The 22,859-nt window shown below is 41.1% G+C and overlaps 1 protein-coding gene across 2 annotated transcripts in view; it reads right to left on the bottom strand.

Moving 5' to 3' along the window:
* The window catches only part of LOC147217992 (semaphorin-4B-like), a 61,486-nt gene that overhangs the window by 3,719 nt on the left and 34,908 nt on the right, over positions 1 to 22,859 (bottom strand). For both annotated transcript variants that reach the window (XM_086175218.1, XM_086175219.1), the window contains exons 3-14: positions 14,634 to 14,794; positions 14,451 to 14,513; positions 12,036 to 12,134; positions 10,141 to 10,252; positions 9,145 to 9,261; positions 8,092 to 8,249; positions 4,386 to 4,567; positions 2,452 to 2,602; positions 2,065 to 2,275; positions 1,791 to 1,906; positions 782 to 939; positions 162 to 253 (exon numbers count right to left, since the gene is read on the bottom strand). In XM_086175218.1, the coding sequence (XP_086031344.1) occupies positions 162 to 253; positions 782 to 939; positions 1,791 to 1,906; positions 2,065 to 2,275; positions 2,452 to 2,602; positions 4,386 to 4,567; positions 8,092 to 8,249; positions 9,145 to 9,261; positions 10,141 to 10,252; positions 12,036 to 12,134; positions 14,451 to 14,513; positions 14,634 to 14,794 (1,620 nt within the window). The remainder of the gene's footprint in view (positions 1 to 161; positions 254 to 781; positions 940 to 1,790; positions 1,907 to 2,064; positions 2,276 to 2,451; positions 2,603 to 4,385; positions 4,568 to 8,091; positions 8,250 to 9,144; positions 9,262 to 10,140; positions 10,253 to 12,035; positions 12,135 to 14,450; positions 14,514 to 14,633; positions 14,795 to 22,859) is intronic.

Here is a 22,859-nt window from a genome sequence, read left to right as displayed (position 1 = left end):
GGGGGTTGCTAAACTCAGCTCTGCTCGGTATTAGTTGACACTGTAAGTGTATTCTGCCACAGGATATCTTATTTTCTTGACAACTAAATGCTAGCTGCTGTGTTATTGAAGAGGGGGCTGACAAAAACGCTAATTAAAGATCACGAAAAAGACAGACTCACGAGAAGCTGCTGGTCTGGCAGATCTGGGGCTGAAAAATGTCCTGTTACAAATCGCTGAAGTATCCGCCTCCTCCACATCCTGTTGCCAGTGACTGAAAACAAAATATTACAAACAAAACAACAATGGCAGTTTTGCTACTGTAATTAGAGGCACTCTGCCTGGACCTGCGCATTTTTTCCACCAGGACTTTCATTTGAAAGCTATGAAAATAGCTTCATCAGCATGACAAGGGACCATTGGATTAACAACTATGTGTACAAGTATGACACTAAACACTGTGTTTACATTTGTTTGCGAGCATGTCCACTTCAAATACATTTCATTGCAAAAATGTTTTCAAGGTGACCTGACTTTTCCATAGTTTGTTCCTTGCCACAGACACACACATGCACACTTGTGTTTTTAGCGTTTGAAAAATGTGGATGGATTGCATTTCTTATTTCATTCGAAAAATGATGCTGTGTTGATTTTTTAACATTATATTGTCATATTATTTCTTTATATTGATCAACGGTTGTCAATTGAAAGAAAAAAAGATGTGCCTTGTGAATGTAGATGAACACATTGAGCAAAGATTCATGGGTCAAGTCTCACAAGTACTTGAGTCTCTGGCTTGTACCTGTCAGGTGGAGCCATCCTGACGTCTTGACACAATTGCCCGGTCCAGGCACAGTACGGGTCACGAGACAAAACGCATTCTCCGCAACTCTGGTAGTTTGAGCAGTTGGCTACAGGAACTTCCACCAGTCCGGAGTACGACGACACGAACAACAAGCCCTGAGTCGGAGAAACAGGTGTGATACAAATCTCTGATCACAAGGTGAGCATAGGTCAGAAAACTGCTGTATTTATTTAGTCCAAAAGGGGGAAACTGCAAAAACAATCACCTTAGATCAAGAGAACAATCTAACCTAAACAAGAGACTAACTCTGGCCAGATGTTCTCTTTCTTGGTGCCAGTAACATAATTTGACCAGCAACCATTTACAGCATGGAAGTCACCGCTGCAGAGCATTGTCCAAAACTCCCCTTTGACTGCAAGGTCTATTAAGATTTTCACATATATCTTTTGCTCACTACGAAAATGTGATCGCATCCACGAGGGCCTTTTAATCAGAAACGAGGCCCAGACGCCGAGCGACCCGCCGCGACCTCGATAACCTAAAGCATAGTTTATATTTAGACTCTCTTATCTTTCAGTATATTAGAGAGACACCATTTGGATGCTTTGTCAGTCTTTCTTGTGCCTCTTTGGAACCCCAAAATACATCCACAGAGATCTTCGACTTTATTAGAATTATATAATCTTAGATTAGATTGCAGTTTGGCGGCTTTGGCCCTGGGAGAGGCTATTATGTCATAAAGAGCAAAAGGTAATGAAATTTAGCTCCGGGTAAGATGCCAGAAAGGATCGTAAACTGTGTTCCAGACGGTAATATAACTCACAGGAAAAACTCAATGGAATGGGCCCTGAGGAAAGAAAATGTCCGGAACCCCTTAGTGCCATGTTTAATTTAGCTCTTTCACATTTTTCTTACTTAAATTAATTAAAATGTAACATGAACAGACACGGTGTAACGTAAGTCAGGACTTACACATATCAGTCCTAATAAATAGAGTTATATTTACCCTCTGAGGATCAAGTTCGATGTGCTGCACAGGCTGAGGGTCAGGAAACAAGACCATTTCCTCTATGATGTGCATCTTGTCATTGGCATTGATTGCTTTGTGGAGCTTTCCATCATCTGGATGATAGAGAAGATGATTTGGATACGTTTGAGGTGGAAAAACAGCTTTCTAATCACAACTGCATGACATTACATTATTTATTCGATCAAAATAGAAAAGTTCAGCTTTTCAGGTTCATAATTTGGAAAGTCCGAGATATTTCCTAAAACCGCACCTGTTCCAATGAAGAGCACGTCATAGGCTCGCTCCATGCCTTGGATCTTGTGGACAGCGATCTGCGTGTAGCGTACATTACGCTTCAGCAGCATGGGAGAACTGCGGATCACGCTGTCCATCAGGAAATGGTCCTTGACAAAGTTGAGCACTTTATCAGGCATGTGCAAGGACGACTGGATTCCCATTTGCCTGACATGGTTGGTCACACACTGTGCGAAAGACGTGACAAATGAAACGATGTAGCGATTGATGTACACCAAGATGTACAGAGATACTACGAGCAAAAACCAGAGACTATTAATTTAGGTCATGATTTGTATTACAAATAAGACTAAAAAGAACAGTACCATAAAACTCAGTTGCTATGAGTGTTTTGTCAACTTACCCCTCCAGGCCGTGGTTCTGGTACCTGGTGATTGTATGTGGACCACTGCTGAGTCTCCCTGTTGACTTCGCGGTAACGCCCGCTGAAGGCTCTCTCCACCTGGGCCATGGTGAACGCGCACACTGCCGAGCTGCCCGATGCTCCTTTATACCTGTTCAAAATAAAAATGTATGTTGTCTACCTTGGTCCTCGGTGAATTCAGGATTTCAGTATTTGTCTACCAAGTGACACTACAAAACCAGGGGTGACTTCACCCACCTGCTTATTTATTGCAATTTCAAAGCTTCAAGTTTTTTTCCATTAATATTTTGATTTTTTGCAGGGAGTGAACTTATTCAGATAGACAGTCTGAGGCAATGAAGAGTATATTATAACTATATTCACACCCAGTTAACCTCATAACTATCGAATGAGAGCTCCCTTGAGAAAGTGATGTCTCGATCAACTTGAAGACATACATGGCAAGGCATCCATTAATACTCTTCATATATCAGCATCTTTACCCAGTGACTTCAGCACAATTTTGATGAGTGTATTGCAGTTAAGTTGCAGCGCAACATAGCTTGGAAGCAAAAGTCATCCAGATGGTTGCGAAATAATCAGACTGATCCTCCCGCATGGTGTCCAGAGCTGCTCACAGTGACTCACATCAGTTTTATCATTTTAACTGCCTCTAGATAACGTAATGGACCGAGACATTAAGCGGTTTCAGCTTCTGACAGGACTGAATATCTTGGATATGTTGGCAAGAACCAACAACTGAACCCATCATCGAACCTAATACGCCTCTTTTCTTAGGCATATGCAGGAAATGACCCAAGAATTGACCATTTAGTAATAAGACACGGGTTGGTGACCAGTCTAGGTTGTATGCCAACTCTTGACCAGTGAATTGGTTATGTTCCCCCTGCACCTCTGTGTGGTGGTGAAAAGGTACAATACAGTACATAACGGACTGGAAGGCACTTTCTTGCCTTAAAATCTATTTTGTTTTACCAGGAATTTTCATTTAATTTAAGAAAAGAAACAACATGAATTGCGAAAAACCACAAACTAGTGGAAAAATGACAGAGAACTAAATGAATCACAAATTATGTAAACATTTTTTGTACGGTAACTAAACTTTGTGCGGATAGTGGTAACACCCTCTGCTGACCATTACAATTAATGCAGTCGTTTTGGGATTCCAGTCCTGAAATTGCTGTTATTAAGCAAACAGTAACTGAAGAACAGTGGGCTGCTACCCTTCAGGATCAGCAAATTAAAGATTCTTGGCAACAAACTTCAAAAGAACAAACTTCATTTGTGACACAGTAATATACTTCATGAAAACCACATTACATCATTTCACATAAAATAAGGGCTCCAAAAAAATTTGGGTTGATGGCTGCGATCCTGACACTGCTCTCTGTTGGTGCTCAGCCAGTGACCTGCAACTTACTTTGACATTGGCTTCACTACAGTCTCTATTGGTATGTTGTCTTCTTTTAACCAATCCATCTTTTTTGTCACTCTTACCTCACGAAAGGAAACCAGAGCAAGAACCGCTGATTAGAGAACAGCTTGGGACCGGGCACTGCAACGATTTCCACATTAAAACCTCTATTTTGTTGATACATTAATTAGAGATTGGGGTTGCATGAGCTTGTGTTCGTGTTTAAGCTCAATACAGCTGCTCTACATTCTGAGGAGCCAAGCAAGATGAGGCAACTCGCCAAGTGTGAGTGCAGATATTAAAGGAAGAGCTGGCTCCTGATGGTGTTTTTGAGCGAAGTGAAATTCTGTGTGCTTTGCATGCAGGAATGCAAGATGCAAGATTTGTTTTGATAAGTGTGTCAACAAACTGTTACAGTGCCATAAATCAAAATCGATAAAGCGCCGGCACGTCAGTGCGGTCACGGTTTTAACTACACAGCCCTGTGTTTGCCTCTCACCACTGGGACGTGAAGACGCCATAGAAGACAGTGCTTTCCCAACTATCTCCCATCGGTTTCAGGACAAACATGTCCTGGATGATGTTGAAGGGGAAGCCATCATCGGGGAGGGAGCACAGGAGCTGGGCTTTAAGGAAGGTTGTCCATTTCTTCTGCAGCACCCGCTCACCCCCTTTATCGCCCTGCAAGAAGTATATCCCAAGAGTTACCCATTGGCAGAGAAAGCATGAATAAACCTTAAAAGCATTAGCTGAGGTACGTGCAAATGATTATCCGGTGGTAAGACAGGAAGACGGGTGGAGAAAGTAAACAGCGAGGTCAGAGTTTGCCCGACATATAAAATAGTGCGGTGATGAGGAAGATGAGCGACGAGAAGAAGCCGGGACTAATGTTCCAAATCTGACAGTCTGTATCAATAGCTTGGCTTTATCTCGTAAAGACTTAATTTAGTTAGTTTCGGTTTCAGCAAAGAAATCTGCATGACATTGCGGTTTTGTGACATCAGCTATTTTATACCGGCTGCATTTTTCCATAATTGACACTGATAGATTTGTGGATGTGTGTGTGTGTGTCTCATATCAGCATGTTATCATTTTGGTGAGCCCTGGAGCAGTCCACAAGGTTCCCTAATACAATCCCATTTTTTTAACTTGATTTGTTTTTTTATATTTATACATCTGGCTCTTTTCTCCTCCATGTGCTCTCATCCTGAATTTTCTTCCATTATTGTTTGGTCTTTATGCCAATGTCACAATTACTCCTACATTTTTTAAAGCGATATTACAGTTCAGACATGTATTCATGTATTAATAGTTCATATTTTCTGGGGAAAAAGTTAGTAAGGTAGTTCCAGACATCAGACCATGACCCATAATGAAAAGGTAACATCTACGTGTATGGTATCATCAACCTCAGAGGCGTGAGGTTCTGCAGACGTAACACCAGCGAGACTCACAGAACAAAGGTCTGGACATTTATTTTGGATCAAAAATGCAAAGTAGACAAATATTAAGAATATGCAAAAAAAATGTACCGATAGTGTACAAGGCGGAAAACTGATTTACTGCTGAGATGAGCAACAAATGAGAGAGTTTGGAGTTCGACCTGTACACAGATGACCTGCCTTGACAGGCCAATACAACAGGTGAGACGGATAAATTGACTGTACTCCCCTTCCGGTACTTTAGAGGGTGCTGTTGATGTCAAGTCGAAGAGCATGAAAATGGCAATGTCACTAAGGTTTTGTTAAAGAGGATGTACAGCCACAATATTGGAAGATAAAAAAAGAAATAATAACATAATGTTTACATTCATGCTGTATAATGTAATTTAGTCTGAAAAAACACGCGACATGCTGCTAAGACATTGGAGCAAAATACCAACTGCTCTTTGAATTAGAGAGGATGACGACACTGCAAACACAGCTACAGAGAAGACCTTTTCACTCTCTTTAACTAACTATCCAGACAAACAGATATTAGAGAGCTTTCGTGGGACTAGCAAATATCAGAGCTCATAAACACACCGATGGAAACTCCTCTGTAATTCGGATAGCAGGTTGGGAACCAGCAGAGTACGTCGAGCAGGGAAAAGCTCTCGTCTTGTCCACTCTCTGTAGCGACACGGGTTCAAAACCTCTGAACCGCTGCTCCAGAAGAACAGAGGGAGTCAGTCGCCCTCGAGGAGACAATAAAATGCAAATCTCTAACCACCTCAGTTTCCTCCTCCGGTCGTTCTAACACACAAACAATCTCTCATGGGGTTGATGGAGGGCCAGGGAGCCAATTACTAAGCTGTGCTACTAGCCTGTCCAGATAATGAGGAGACCACATTCCTGCTCTCTCAGCTGTCTACTACTGCTGTGCTCTGTTGCGCAGCTCGTACTTTTTGAAAACACGGACCACTCCCCCGATAGCTGACATGCAAAAATATCCTCCCTCCTTTGTGCCATATTACACCCCTATGAACTGCCCAATGAGGGCTCCTCGCTCCTCGAGTAGAACGTGAAAACTAGTGGTTCCACACATTGTTTATAATCTGCCTGCTTTCTGAAGGCCTTCAGTGTGCACACCTGAATAAACAGAAGGGGGGAGTGTGAGAAGGGAGGAGGACTGATAGGAAATGGGGAGAAAAACAATTCAGAAGCAGAAATACTTGGCAGACCAAAGTATAACAGTAGTTTGGACAATAAAAAAAAAAAAAAAAAAAAAATTATGTCCATTTATCTGTTTCAGCAACAAGCTCACTCTCCAGATTGACACACCCAAAATGAGTAAGATACAAAACAAGCAAAAATGAAACTCCCTGAGCCTGGGAATGGTGCACAGAGGGCAAAGGGAGACCAGGCTTTTCATTGTAGATACTTGCTGACAGGGAAGGATCTTCCTACCTCACTGTTACTTAACTCAAAATGAGTTCAGGAATTTCTTTTCGCTGAATGAAAACACGGGCCTGTACTCACATGTGACTCAGTATTCGGGGGGGGTGGGGGGTGGGGGGTGGGGGGGTATAGCCTGCAGCACTGTGGATTTTCAAGGCCTCTTTTGCTCACAGACAAATTGGAGTTACGATCAATGCAAATGAACTTATACAGTAAAACTGAAACAATATTGAATTAATCGGATTCATACTCCACACACAGAAGAGAGCATCTGCATGCACGTTATCACTGCACTGACGTTTCAAGATTCACGGAGTAAATTTGAAAGTTAACCACCTGCTACACGACCGCATTGCGACGGGTGCGGGTTTTGAAAAGATGCCCGTCAATAAAAAAAGAGGTCTGCCACATTCCTGGGAAATAAAAGACCTTTATAGGGCAAAGAAAGCCATTCTTCTATCCCTATTGCACAGTTAGTCTGCAGCAAGTTGCCACAGTTTTGGGGGCCCTGTCTCCCGGTGATTTCCATTTATAGAACCCAGGAGGTGCTCTGCCGGCTGCGAGAGGTATCACAGCACCGAGTCCTGGAGCCTAGCAGGACGAAGTCATTAAGCTGTCAGTTAAGATTACATGCTGTCCCCACAATTACTCACATTACTGCCTCCATGAACAGGAGGCATCAGTCAGAAAGATACTGAATGGATGTATATCAAGCAGCATCCTCGCCATTTAATTGATCTGATGACGGGCGAAAAGGACGGAAGTCTGATACTTATTATTCAGAGTGATCAGGCCTCAAAAATATGGGGCGCTGACATTGATGAACCAAATGACAAGATTGGATTGAGCTCCACCCATGGTTCGCATGCTTTTCCCGCTTGCAGTTGAGTGGAAAAAGAATTTCATATTGCTGCAAAGCACCCTTGAATACTAATAATGCCCGCAAAGCCCAAACCGCTGGTTGAGAAAGGCGAGGAGCTGGAGGGACGGACGACTGCAGCTGACATTGTGAGTGAGATGAGGGAGAGGGGGAGATGACATTGCAGAGAAAGAAAAAAAAAAAAAAAAAAACAGAGGGGAGGGAGGAGAGGTTGATTCAGACGAGGAGAGGAACAGAATCCGTTGAAAACATGTTTGTACAGTCAAAAAGAAAGAGCTTAAATGTACCAGACACACAGAGGGTCCCCATTGCATCTATAGGGATGAGACACAGATTCGGTTTGTTTTGACAAGGGAACGTCCTGCCTTATTTCTCTGTAATTGTACCAGGATTAAAAAGGGGGAGACGATCCACGGCAGGATTGCGACATGACCCAGGTGTCTTACCTTACACACACGAGCGATCCGTGACACAATGGTGTTGTCAAAGAAGTCAAATTCTTTCCCCGCCTCGCTGAAAAAGAAGTAAATCTTGTCATCGTCTCCCACAGGGTTGCCTATCGGCTGACTCTCTTCGATATAAGCCGAGCCCACAAAGACAGGATCTGTGGAAAGAACATTTGGTGTGTATTATTGAAGGATGGAAGTCCTTCCCTCCCCCCCTTCTAACCATGTCATCACTTATGGTCAGCAGAAAAATCTCACATTTTATAAAAATGTGAGGATGTTAACACCGGTGGCAGTCGCTCCTTTTGGTTCTCAGCCCATAAATTAAAAACTCAAACTTTTACGCGATTTGTTTTCTTATTTTCTTTTCAAGTAACGGTGACTTTGAGGTCGTTCCGAGCTGTTTACCGCATGACACGACTCATTATTTTGATTGAATCGAATAAATTAGTTAAGTAAAAAGCCACATTGACAAGCTCGTAAGAATAAATACCAAATTAATTGCCGAGTGAAAGCAAACAGACAATTTGTAATTGCTTGCCAATATTTGGACAAGTTCTTCATTTGTTATCTTTCAAACTGTTCTGGCTGCAATAGACAACGTCCAATTTTATTTGATTTATTTATCATCTTGGGCCCGCTGGTCTGTGCAGCGGAGCTGTTGCCAGATAAACCTGCAGAGAAGCACATGCATCATCCACAGGATAATTGTAGTCAGAGATCTCATCAGGAGCACTCTGCATGAATTACTTAGAGATCTAAAGACAAAAGCGCTCTTAATTGTTCGCACAGTGCGGCCGGCTGGCTGAACTAGAGGCAGCCAGCTGAGGCTGTTTTGATGTACATGTGCATTGGCTGATAAGACCGAGCTCCAGCAATCGGAGACAGCTTGTCTTTGGTTTTGGTCTATATCTAATAGCAACTGTGACTTGCTAATGATCGCTACTTTCGGAACGGATCTCCTCTGTTCGGAACATAACGGAAGATGTATGGAAAGGGGGGGGGAAAAAAAAAAAACACAACTCGCTAACCTATGGTGGAATGAGAATTTACCTTGCAGCCATTTCAGGGAGTTTTCTGTTTTCAGCGCAGTTCCCCGCCCCACACTCTTGTAAATAACTGGTTCGTTGCCTTGGAAGTTGGTGACAGTGCCAGTGTACAATTCACCATCTGGGGGAAAAGAAGTGTATTTGACATATGGAAAATTAAAACAACCGAACCTCATTACGGGTGTAGCATTACAGTCAGCTCGTATTTTGGTTGGACAGACAATTAGCTTGTGGTCAACTTGATATATTTTACAGAGAAAGAATGAAAACAAACAGGGATCCATCCCTGGCCCTAAATGCAAGATGCATTTTTTTACATTTATTTTTCCGTAATTTGCAAATTAAAACTCCAGAGTAAAATACAGATAAATTATGCAGGGATTTCTTTTTAATACAGATGGGTGAATATTTTGGTTTACAGAATACATTATATCAGTCTCACCAAACTGACTGAATAGCCCTGTGACACATATGCCACTCGATTCAATTGATGTGACATTGTAATTGTTTTTCCAGCTTCACACATACTGTCATATTCACAGCCGTGATCTTTTGCGCCACGGTTTGTTTTGACATAGTTCGAAATAATCCATTACAATTCAATTATTTTTGAGGGCTTTTTCACCACCGACAGACAAAAACAGTAACAGCTAGCACCATAAGAAGGGAGTTTGAATGAGGGATTAGACAAATTATTCCTTCCCACCAGCTAATTATTTACTGATTGCTTACAAGAGAACACAAACGTGCCTTATGGTGTTTGGCGATTCATTAGAAGGATGATGCCGATAAACACCATCAGCAGGCACATCATGACTCATTATGAATCAAAGTGGTGACCGACTTCAAAGAAGCTTCAGGAACAGCTTTTTTTTTTTTTTTTTTTTTTTCACCGTCTCTTCCCGGAATTGGCTCTGTAATAACACCTTGTTCTTCTTCGGACAGATATTTGAAACGACACGGAGGAAGAAAAACAAAGGCGTTTTTTATTGCTACAAACCGACAATGATGGCTGTGGATTTGTACTCCGGATTAAAGGGGCAACGGCTGCGGCCGTCCTCCACCACCACCTCGCCCCCTCCGTCTCTCTCCAGTGTGAATGTTGACGTGTTCTGCAGGGACACAAGAGCAGACATTACGACTTGTTTACAGTAAGTTGTGGTTGAGTGATCACAGTGATCTCCAATGTTTTTTTTTATGATTTTAATAATATCCTTATTTTTTGTTGTTGTTCGTGCAAGCAGCAGACTTTACTGTAATTAAAATTAGACACTAATAGCAGTTCTGGAGCCGACTTAATGAAAAAAGTAACTTCCTTACTCAAGGTGCGATACTCGTGACGTGTCGCTTTAATGCTACAAATTCATTCAATTTAACAATATATTTTTGCCTATTCTTTTAATGAACGAACTGACGTCAAAAATACATCAAAAATGAGGGTTCACTTTCAGCTTTTCTTCAATGACTTGAAAACATTCAGGAAATTGCAGGGTGTGGAGCTTGCGGAAGATGCAGCCATCCAAATTTTACATCAAAATTGTATTGAAATCATGACAAGTTTCTCATCCATTTGGGTTAAAAGTCAGGAATTTAAAAAAAATTATAGGATAGTGAACCTGAAGATGATTCATGAGAAAAGAAGGTGGCGGGGAACAGGTTAAGGGATGATGTTTAGCCCACGTTCATCACAGGCCGATCGCATTTTTTGGACAATTAAGCAGCATTAAGAGTGAAATTGATACCAAACACTGAATTTCTCGTTCTGGCCCACACTTTTTGCCGCCCTTATTCACATTGCTGTGTGAACGTAATGACCTTGAATGATGCAAATAAAGATAAATTACAGTTCATTTAATAATTGTTCAGGGCAAATTTCGTGTTCTGGCATGTCTGTACAGTTTGCATGGAAAACAAAAATCACAGGGAAAGGAACTTCATTGATCGGGAGCAAGTTTGGCTAACGTGGTTTACAGAATTACATGTGATTTCATATTTGAACCAGCCCCATTACCATTGCTTTATCATTTCTGTAATAGACTCAGATTGCAAAGTGAAAGCAGCAACCAATAAAGCTTTCAAAATGCATTTGAAAATGCAAAATGAGCATGTAATAAATCCCTTAATCTTGGCAAATTACAGGAAATGTATTTGCTTCCATTTTCCAACGGTCAAACTAAAAAAAGTTCCTCTGTTCCATAATTGTGAAACAGACTGCTTAAGTGTTTCTTTGATAGGGTCAGTCTGTTTTGTGTAACCCCCCTGGCGCCTGGGTCCTTAAGCCAAAAAAACAAACAAAAAAAAAAAAAAAAAACTGATTTATCCATCATGAAGAGTGGCTGGTCAACAGGAACGTAATAAGTGACACACACGCACATGCACACACACACATTTGTGGAACTCTGCCAACATACTGTGCGTTCACCCCGACAAACTGGGTGGAGAGATGCTGGAATTCAAGTTTGGGTCCTAAAGTTCTTCCAAGTCATGGATTGTGTGAGACATCCTGTGTTGTTCTTTCTGTCTGACGTCAAAGGGGAAAGTTTAATGCCCTGCTTTCAGAGCTTTGCTGTCACCAAGCTCAATTGCCTCCCATCACTGGAATCAATATTATCCTGCTGCTGGTTACTATCGCTCCCGATGTGCTCCTCCACAAGATAAACAGACCTGCTACGGCAAACCACACAGCTCCCGTACCCCCTGTTGACATGTCTGGCTAAATTTCAGCTGCAGGATTTGCCACGCTCAGATAACAAGAGAGCCAATACTGACACGGTGGATAAAAGCGCTTGATTCTTACACAGAAAATGTATGAAAATTCAAAGCTGCTCTGATGAGAGGAGAGGAGTTATTTTCAATAACTAGAAGAAAATAAAAAAATCTGGACTGAGTACTCACGATGTAGCTGCAGATTGGACTGAAGGCATAGGTGCCGCATACGTAGAGGTGAGTGCTATTCAGCCGCAGGAGAATTTTGATGTAATTGAAGCAATCAGTCTACAGGGGAAAGAAAAAAACATAAGGGGTTATATTTGTGTTCAGCACTCCGCCATTAGTCAGTGCACAATCAAACACAAATGAAAAACACAATGAAGATAGTTAAAATGGCAAACTTTATATCATGTCATTTTTTCTTTTTTTTTTTTTTTCCCCCCAGAGACCCTGTCGGAAAAGCCTCCTGTGCCAGTCAACTGTTGCCTGGTGAGCTTCTGTAACACAGAGACCAGAGCTGTGCGCTGCAGCACACAGATTAGCGTGGCTTGTCGCCTGAGGATCCAACAGCTGGCATGACAGCAATGTAACAGACAGGCAGAGAGAAGCAGAGCGCAGAAAAGGAGACATCCCCGGCACACTTTACGACTTAATTTATGTGATACTGTTAGAGAGTTTAGTCAATACAGAAGTCCTTTTTTTTTTTTTTTATCTTCTAATACACCGGTAACACATAGCGCCAGTGAAATAATTCAACGATGACAACGTGGATTCACCAGATCAAGGTGACACTCGGGAGCTTAAGCGGTTCCTTCCTTGCACAAGGGCTTGACAGTGTTAATCAACTTACCTTGGCATCTTAAAAAAGAAATTCCTGTATTTCTCCACCTGGATTCTAGTTTGGGGTGATTGATAGGGAACTTAACTGCTGACATTGTTGCAGCATTGAGCAAAACAGCTTCCTGAAAGGTACACTACAAATTACTAATGGAGTTTGTAAACAGCGAAGGATGTTTTTTTTTTTTTGCCGCTGACAAGCATTACATTTTGTAACCTGTGCCAGACAAGCGTTAGTAACATCTTTGGGGGCGATAAGAGTCTATTCCTTCAGAGTAGGCCGCGAGAAAAAAGGGCCTATATTTCCTTAACACAAAGAGAACAACAATTTGTATTTGTGTAGTTCTGTAACTGTTAAAGTTCCTGCACTGAAGAAGCTTTTTCAGAAGAAAAAGCTACAAAGGTCGGACGTGGGGGCATGAAGGATCCCAAGGTAATCATCTTTTAAGTTCTGTTGACGGATTCAAAAATCACATCAGACTACAGACTTGAGAATTCCACTGGAATCAAAACATTGATCTCCATTATGCTTTGCTACACAATGTTGTCAGACACTCCTGACAATGGCAGTGGCAAAAAAGATTGCTTGTTTCATTGCTTGGCGGCAAATTTTACTATTGAATGATTTTAAAACGGCGCTCCATATAGTATCACTTTTGTTTTGTTTTTTCCCCAGGGTGCAGTGCTGCAGCAACGGCAGCCATTCTGGCCAAACAATCATTGTGACACTAGCAGACGGAGCAATAAACATGATAAATACTGGAAATTGTAAAGTTTTAATGTGTCAGGGGATCGTTTCAGCCTGTGAGGGAAAGTCTGTCTAATCCACATTGTTTCCCGGTAAGTCAGTGTCACATGATGCTTCTTCAACTCCCTATGTTTCCCTTCTTTCAATCCGCTGAATGTTTTCACTGTACTGTGCGGAGCAGCCACTTTACTGGACGTCTGCACCTGTACTCATGGAGGTACTCCAATTTTAAAATTAAACCAATACACACAAGCCATGTGCGTTCCATACTGTTGGAAGAGCGGCCACTACGGCGGTCTGACAGCCAGAGGAAACTCATTTCAGGCGCAGCAGATCCATATTTTCAGCCACTAAACAAAGCTTGTGACCACAGGTGAGTCAGGTGATCCAAATTGACCGGTGAATTGAGTTACACCCTCACCTCATAATAAAGAAGTTACCACAAATGATCACAATCCTCGCTACACCTGTGACGCTCGTGAACTCGGAAAAATAATTACTATATAGACACAATATCAAGTCTATGTGTCTGTCTGCGCAAAAACGTTCACATCCTGATTGGTTTAATCAGGTTGCTGCTTCTCCAATGAGCAGTAACACATGTGTGAAGTGATCCTCTTTGGCAAAAACAACAAAATCAAAACGTCTGACTACCGGGGGAAAAATGTATGAAATCCCTGCACAGAAATGTGATCCACGTGAAAGAATTTTCAGGACTCGAAACAAATAATATTTGTGACGTGTTAAACAGGGAGGGGGTCCTATATCAAAATTTAAAATATGATTTTCTCTCCTATGTGTTGTTCACACTAACATGAGAGACAAATACGAATCATATGCAAACAGAAGAAAATAAAATCCCTTTCGCCTGAAGTGTGTGATTTTGTACTTGTGGCTCATCTCAATCGGCCGACAGAAGCTCCCCCTGCCTTTTTGACAGTAGACAAACATTTCATACATCATTGTGACGGAAATATCATCAGCGATTTTTCCATGGCAGCTATTGTGCTTCTCACCTCCAGGTTTTTTCCTTTGAAACTGCATTCCTCTCTCTTTCCAGCAGGAGTGCCCCAAGTCAGCTGGAGATGAAGGAATACAGTAAGTTGTCAAATAGCCGTTGCATATCAGAAGGAGAATTGTACTTTACATATAACGACTTGTTAAGAATAAATAAAATGCTGATTGAATGCCAGACTGACATTTTTCTGCAGTTTGGTCTTGCTTATGTCAGAGAGGCTGAGGGCAAACAGTGCATCCCTGGCTCCGACGTAGAGCATGTCGTCTTCCTGACTGAGCAGCAAAGAGGTGTAATTGAATATACCATCCGCAGAGAATCTCTTTGCCGATCTCTCCTTTGCATCTGGAACACAAACACAGATGAGATTATTACACAAAGTGGTGCAGAGCTAAAAAAAAAAAAAATAGAACAGATTTGTGGAGAACATGTTCTGGTTGTTGCACAGGAACACAAAAGTGCTCGTAACTGTCAGATGTGAAGGTGATAAATCTGAGCGGTTACGATCCTGGCGAGTTCTCAAGCCCCGGATTTTGGCTTTTTGAGAAAGATTACATTAACTAACTTAAGTGTTCGCTGGAAAAGAATAAATTCAACAGTTCAGAAACACCTTTAAGAGAAAAATACCCCAAGTTGATGTAGGGAAGCTCATTAGTTGTTCAACATGTTATTCAAAAACTATATTTTGGCACAAGCCTTAAGAGTTTCTGCGACCTTGATAGATTGTCACGCAGAAATGTGCTGTTTATTCAAACCATTGCAAAGTTAGGTAATTGTAATTTGATTGAAAAGCAGTGTATGCAGCATCCTACAGATCAAATTCATCAAAACAACTCTGTGGCCAGAGATGGACCACCTTCCCTAGACTAGAGTCAGGTGAAATTCAGGGATGGAGCCTGTTGTGTCTTGTGCAGATTGTAAAGCGCCCTGAAGCAAACGGAGTGGTTTTGGGCTCCATAAATAACGTTTGACATGAACCAATTTCTTTGGCCAAATAAGAAGGCCATGTCTCCTTATTTGTATATAACTGTGTCTTCTGTTCTACATTACACCAAGATGGATGCCCTCACTCTTAGCCTCGGAGTCACATATTTTGCAAGTTTCCGTGGGAATGCCGCGTTATTATCGCAAACCCCCAAACGACCGCAAATCAAGCTTCGCCGAAGTCGACACCATTGTTAGAGTAGCAGAGCGACAACACCCTAACCTGTGTTTTGCTTTTTATTTCGCACTTCAAGAAAAGAAAAAAATAAATCTGAAAGTCTTGAACTTCTCCACACACATGTACCAGCAGAGCACAGCGGGGATTTGCTTCTCCATTACAACAGAGCTTCCCATCTGTGTAGCTGTGTCTTTTACTGATGAGCCCCATGAGTTGATGTTTTAAAGCAGAGTACTAATCCCCCGGGACTGCAGGGGGTCAAAGGGGAAGCAATAAAATGGTTTATAAACACATTTAATTTCCTATAAAGTCTTCATAGAGAGGTATTTTTTGAAGAGGGTTTTTTATTACTAAGCGGGAAAAGAGGACAATTTGGGTTAAACTTAATACAGGAAAGCTGACAGGGATTCAGTTACCCTGCACTCACACCAACAGGGTCATTAAGAGTTGCAGGCATTGTGGTTACTGTTTTGGATCGCACTGCCAGCTCTCATCAGTGAGTGGGTCCTTCACCACTCTCATCAGGTTCGATTGCAACCGATGTCAATTTTGGGAAGCCAAATTTAAAGTCATCAAGGTTGTAAAGTCAAATTAGTTTTTATTATTATAATATGTATTATATATCGATGGCTGGAATGCAAAACCTACTATCTGCAAATTTTTTGATTTGGGGTTTTTGCTTTGAATGGTGAGAAATAGGATGGCTCCACATTTTCAGTCTATCTGCAAGATAATCCCGCCCTTTCGTTTGACATAAATGTCACATGACAAAACTCATATGTGCACAATGAAGCAGAAAAAAATTAGGAAAAAAACACTTATCTGCATTGTCAGTGGTAAAAATACATGCAATATGTATTTTTAAATTATAACATAGAAATATAGTCTGTGAACAATAGGATATCTTGAATATCTTTAACAATGACCATACTATAATCAAATGATATTTTTTTTCATTTCCTGAAAAAAAATTTTCTTTCCAGATAGGAGGTTTTGCATTCCACCCATTGATATATATATATATATATATATATATATATATTTATATATATTACCAAGTATCACGACCCATTTTGCCTCTTTCTACCTTTTTAGCCCTCAGACCCTCTGTTAAAGTGAGAAAAATGTTTTGGGAAAACGGGAACCTCTGGGAACGCCTCACTGGTCGCTGTGTTAGTGACATTGTTGTGTGAGGGAGAGGATGGGATGGCCAAAAACATGAAGATAATATTGTGCACGTTAGAAAGTGGATTCAGGGGTCTATGAACTCATTCTGGATATGGTCCAATTTGGGCGCTGCGAGGCACATTTTTTGCGTTTCTCAAGTAGTGGGGTTGCAAATCAAAGCAGATACCACAACCAAAAGTACTATCAATCAGTCAAGAGCCATAACTTGAAGGGAAACAAAAAACACATAACCGGCAAAAATTCTGCAAAAATGTTCTCATGGTTGTGGGGAAATCATTTCAGATGTCTTCCCTGACACAAGATCCTGGAGGTGACTGTCCTCTTGGTTGATTTCGGTCAAACAGAAACCAGCAGCTACAGTAGCAACGAAAACACTAAGCCACGTCAACACTTTCCTGTGCTGGCCTGTTTTCCTCTCTTCGGCCCTGTAATTGGCAGCAGGGTAAAGGCATTTTCTACCAAGCGCAAACCAAAATCTTTCATTTTGCTGCTTGCCAGCGCTCTTCAAACAAGATCTATTTACCATTGGGCCATAAGTCAAATGAGCTACTTTTTCTCACATAACTCCCCCTATCTGGTCTCAAATAGCTTGCTGTGATGAAGTGCAGATTTGGCCTCAGAAACGCATCGTGATCTTCTGCACTTTCAGCAATAGTGTTCATTGAGCTTGGATGGACTCTTACAGTCAGCTCAAAAAAAAACAAAAACAGAGACTTGCTGTGACTCAACTCTCACATTATAAAGCAAATTACTTTAAAAGTCCAAACTAACTTTAAAAAAAAAAAGGCCCAGAAAATGTTTACATTCATGAAGACCCCCAGCGGCACATTATAAATAACACTTATAAATAACATTTCTGAAAAACTGCCAGACTTAGCCACAGAGGTTCTTTTTCATCTGTAGTCCCAGAGGCATGCAATCAAATAAAAGAAAAAAAAAAAAAACTACTGATCTCAATCACATTAAAAATGTACTTGCTTTGTTATATCAATGTATTCGCCATACAGATATATATATATAAAAAACTAAATATTTGTAAATCGCTCACGTACCACATAACCTTTGACTTATTGTTTCTTTTTTTTTTTTTTTTCGTAATCTTTGTAAACGTTTGTCTTTTGCCGCCTCCCATCGCCAACTTATTAAATAATCAGTAACCCTCCAAGTCAAAATGCTAAAGGTCAGGGACTCGATTTACTTTACAAATAAGATTACCATCTCGTGTCTGGGGTCATAAACACGAATATTTGTCGCAATTAAACTACTACAACCTTACCCCATGCAGAACCAGCAGAGTAGATAAAAAAAAATTCTACCAGTAAGAAAAGACACTGACAGTATGTTCATCGCCAACACTCTACTCCAGGTGGAGCATTGGAGAATAATACTACGAATAATAATACAAATGTGTCTGGTAAAGGGCAGTGAATGTTTGCGGAGTGAGATTTTAACTTTCTAAGATACTCAAAAACACATGGTTCATCTGACACACGAGGCTCTTTGGCAAATGACGACCTTCCCCTTATGGGAGTGAAACCCAGCTGCACAAGCCGCATATTGTCCAAAAATCAAATCTAAGGTCCTTTCCTGATCCCGGGTCCTCATTTTGTGCAAAGCATTACGACATCTGGACTGAATGAAGAGAACTTGTCATTAAAATCAAGGAATACAAAACAAAAAACGTTATATTCCTGTGCAAAGGTCAGCAGGGACCTTGTCAGAATGGAAACGTGGTTTTATTTCTAGGTATTTGCAGTCTCTCAAAGAGAGATACTTTGTCCCAGAGGACCCTCTTGTTGGCAGACAGGGAAGCATCATCTCGCCTCTCAACAGGAGGACATCATAGCCTGAATGTCACGGCTCCCCTGGGTCTTGGCCCTCCACTGGAACCAAAAACAGCATTCCCTCAGCATATTAAAAGTCCGACATGAATCAAAGTGACATCCTCTAAGACAGACAATGAAATAATGAGCGTAGTAGAGCAACCTAATGAAACCTTAACTCAGAGTAAAGAACGCAGAGGCTACTTAGCAGGAAGGGATTTTGAGGTCGGGGCACTGAAAAGGGGGCTCTGGTAACCATGAAGAGTGGATTGAGATGAAGAAGAGAGAAAAAAAAAAAAAAAGAACACATTATTCCAAAGTACTGAGATAACTTTGATAAGAGCACAAGGTCAAGCAACAAAATGTTTAATGTCTGGCTGCAGAAAGTGTTCCTTCCTGCTATTTCATTGAGTAATCTAGGCTGAGAGTTTTTGCACATTCTGGTACCGCAGGTCATTTGTGTGTTTTGACATGCTTGCAGTAGAATGTTGGACATCCTCAGAAAGCAGCAGTAACTGCCGGCCATTTCGCAGCCAGGCTCCAAGTTCATTCATCACCCGCCTGTTTAATCAACACGCTGTTGCCAACTCAGGCCCTCGACCTCCGCTAATGCTCATTGCATCAAATTTACCATCAATATGGCTGCTTTACTGCCTGTGCTAACATGTTGAATTAGTTATTAGGTTGAGATAGGTGCAAACCGTTTAGAGACAGGACAGATTCAATCAAATATAGGAAAGCTGGTGCAAATATTGGCCCGTTTTACTAATGGGATAATTGAGTGTTGTTCAATACTGCATACTGACTGGATTTAAGAAGTAAATGCAAATAACTGCTGGTGCTACACACTGTATTCAATTAATAAGGAGTTAATATGGAGAAAGCAAACATATGACATCTATTATGATTGGTTAGTGTATAAATAAAGTGAACAGTTTGGCAGGAAGGAGGAAGTCAGGGGAACCTCATCAAATAAGTTACTTCATCTGGTATGCAGGCTAATGTCTTTTCATTAGACCGCAAAATTTTCTATGGATGGTTTATGACTTGCAAAAATGAAAAAAAAAAAAAAAAAATCAACACCATAGTGTTGTAATGATCCACTGATTCAAACAATTTATGTTAACTGTTTCTTTTACGAAGTGAACTCTATACGGAAAGTGCCCTTATCGAAATTCAGTGCCTGTTGAAATAAATCAGGCTGTTTTATGATGGCCAAAGTCCATCTAAGACGTGGCCAAGATGAAAGTGATAATGTGTTTGAGATAGACAGACTAACACCACAGAGTGAAGCATAGTCGTCTTGCTGGTTCAGTACTATATCAGACAGCATATGGATCAGATTATCCTGAAATACCAATATTTTTGTCTGTTGCACTTTATGGGCCAGTAAGCAATAAAGGAAGCCAGGTCTGTAAAACCAATGCATTAGCAACTTCCAATAGGGGAAAAAAAGACAACTTTAATTCATGTGCATAAACAAAGTATACGAACAGTTATTAACCTCTATCTGCACAATTCATAGGTAATACGCTGGAAAAAAAGTTTGCAATAACATGTCTATATTTGTTTAATGTAGCATACAGAAATATGATTGGTGCACGTGCTGATATTCTCCGAAACTATGAAATCCTACTCAGCTGCAAAAGAAATAAGCCAGAGGCCTTTTTCTTTCTGATTCAAGTTCAAAAGGCACATCATTTGATAAGAGACTGTGCTATTGCTCCAAGACCTGAATGCCTCTTTGCCACTGGGCCAGAAAAACCTCTCAGCAGTTAATTAGGTGAAATTTAATTTTACTACTTTATTCATTGGAAAAGAAAATGAGTGGAGGTAAAGATGCGAGGAACAAATGATATCACTGAGGATTTAAGAGTGGCGGTATTTGCTCCTTGGTGAAAAAAAAAAAAAGAACTCTACACAAACCATAATACCAGCAAAGCACTTGAACTAAATGGACGCATTAATAAACTTACATAATGAACAACTCAAAAATATCAATAAACCCATATAAATGCAAACACCAATTCCCACTTACAGATGCTCAACAGAAGCAAATAGCGTAATTTTTGCTTTAAATGCATCTGCTCAAATACCTGCATCGCTATTGGTGGACAGTCTTTTTACAGTCAAATGACTATAAAAAAAATGAATGTAAATGACTGTAAAGTTTTTTATGACACCCTCAGGAAGCCAATTGCTGGTTACAGGTAACCAGATATTACTAGTAACTGATATTATACCGGTTTGATTTTCAACCATGAGAATATCAAAGCGCCGCCTGACTTGCCTGCATCTCAGTCAGAGTGCCTGTGAGCTGCCTGACAGCAAATTGACAAGTCCATGTTCAGACTGTTAAGCTACGCAGGAGGACGTCAAGGGATGCAATGATACGTGGGCTTTGTCAGACATTGTTCTTGAATGAATCCCCGTTTTTTTGGCTCAAATTACTGCCAATTCAAGATTGGAAATTTTGCCAAACCACCCGACCCTTTCGAGTAAAAAGGTGAATGGATGAATTTACTTAAACAATAAATGCCTTGTTATTTTAAAAGACCAGCAGCAAACAGCAAAGGTGCAATGAGGCTGATATTATGGTCTAGCAACTGAGGAAGAGCAACTCTGGTCACAAGTGTGATACTGTTTTGCTAACAAATTCTGGATTCTGTGGTGCAAAACCGTATAAATTCACATGATTAAGCACAGTCATACAAGCTTTCGATGATTCTGGATCAACACAGCAGTGTTCAGAGTCTAAACCCTACGCTTTTAAAGAGATCCTTCAATCCCACTGTACTAATGCCTCAACTGTAATGATGCCGTGCTTGATCACAGTGAGCAAAGGAAAGTGATGTAATGCTTCTGCAGCGCGTCACGCAACCTGGTCTGTCGTGCCTCTAATTTGACATGGTCCGGTCATTCTGGCTGCCTGACAGTCATTTTGGTGCATTGACCTCCTTCACTTCTGATTTAAAAGGTGAAACAGTCGGTCAGACTGCAAGTCATAGACAACAGTGAAGAAAAACACCTGTGATATGGTATTAAGACATAATCACAGGGGGGCAGCTTGCAAATAGTGTGTTAAGAAATAGAATGCTTGCCAACACGGTGACAGATACTGCATTTCAGAGATCATCAAACATGTTTTTTCAAAGCACTCCAAAGGTGGAGTGATTGATTGGCTGCCTTGGTTGTAGGTGTTTGCCTGCCAAGACACTTCTGAAAGGGGCGGAACAAATGCCCCCAGATTTACTAAAGCAGCATGGGCCAATTTTAAAAGGAAAAGGGTGTTTGCCAAGTAAAAGGGTGAGCAGAGCAGATGATATTAATCTCAGCATCTTTATCTCAAGACGCACTCATTTATCAAAAAAAAAACAACAACTATTTGCAGCCCTCTGCCAGGTGAGGTTACGCAGCTCCGCAGTGTTTGATCACTTTAACAACGGACATGTAGCAGAGCCAACTGGAGTGACTTCAAGGTCAGCACGGTGCTGGTCCTGCTGAAAAAGGGCAAAATGATAGCTGGTTTACTGTTGTTGCTACTGGCAACCAGTTCAAGCTTGTGCGCCAAGTCAGCACAGACACAGTACTTGGCCCTACAGTTAAATGACATGGACCGCCGGTAATGAAGTTGGACAAGCCTGGGTATGTATTTTTAACCATGTCGTCTTCTACAGACAAAAAAAACTACTCCAAAAAATAAAAAAATAAATCAGTAAATGAATAAATAAGGCAGTGTAAAGAAAAGCGTGTGTACTGGCAGTACTGAAACACTTAGAGTGTGACACCTGTGATACTAAGGGGGTTGTAATCACAGTAAGTGGGGGGGATTTTCGGTTGTGTTCATGTTTGGTTATTCACACATGCTGAGAGACGGCTGAACTGTGCAGATAATGACTAGAGCCTAGAAAGGTCCAGAAATTGCTGTGTGTTGATCATGCAGCAAGTAAATGTCACACGGTTGCATGGATGGAAGCAGGTCAGGTCAGGAAACCGTGAAATAACCACTGTGTGCACTATGTAACATCTTGCACATATACTAAAGATGAGGTCAGAACATAAAACATTGCATACCTCGAAAAAAGCAGAGAACAAGGGACTGACACAAACACAATCCCCAGCTCTGTAATTATTGGCTTTTAGGTGTCAATCAGCAGCACTCTAGGTTGGCACACAGCCTCCCAACACTCAAAGCTGCAGAGCAATGGAGTGTAGCCATCTATCAGAGCTGAAAGCT

The sequence above is a fragment of the Fistularia commersonii genome, chromosome 27 (genome assembly GCF_037954325.1).
Source record: "Fistularia commersonii isolate RoL2024-O1a breed Wild chromosome 27, RoL_Fcom_v1.0, whole genome shotgun sequence".
In the NCBI taxonomy this organism is placed as follows: domain Eukaryota; kingdom Metazoa; phylum Chordata; class Actinopteri; order Syngnathiformes; family Fistulariidae; genus Fistularia; species Fistularia commersonii.
This window is presented reverse-complemented; position numbering and strand designations above follow the sequence as displayed.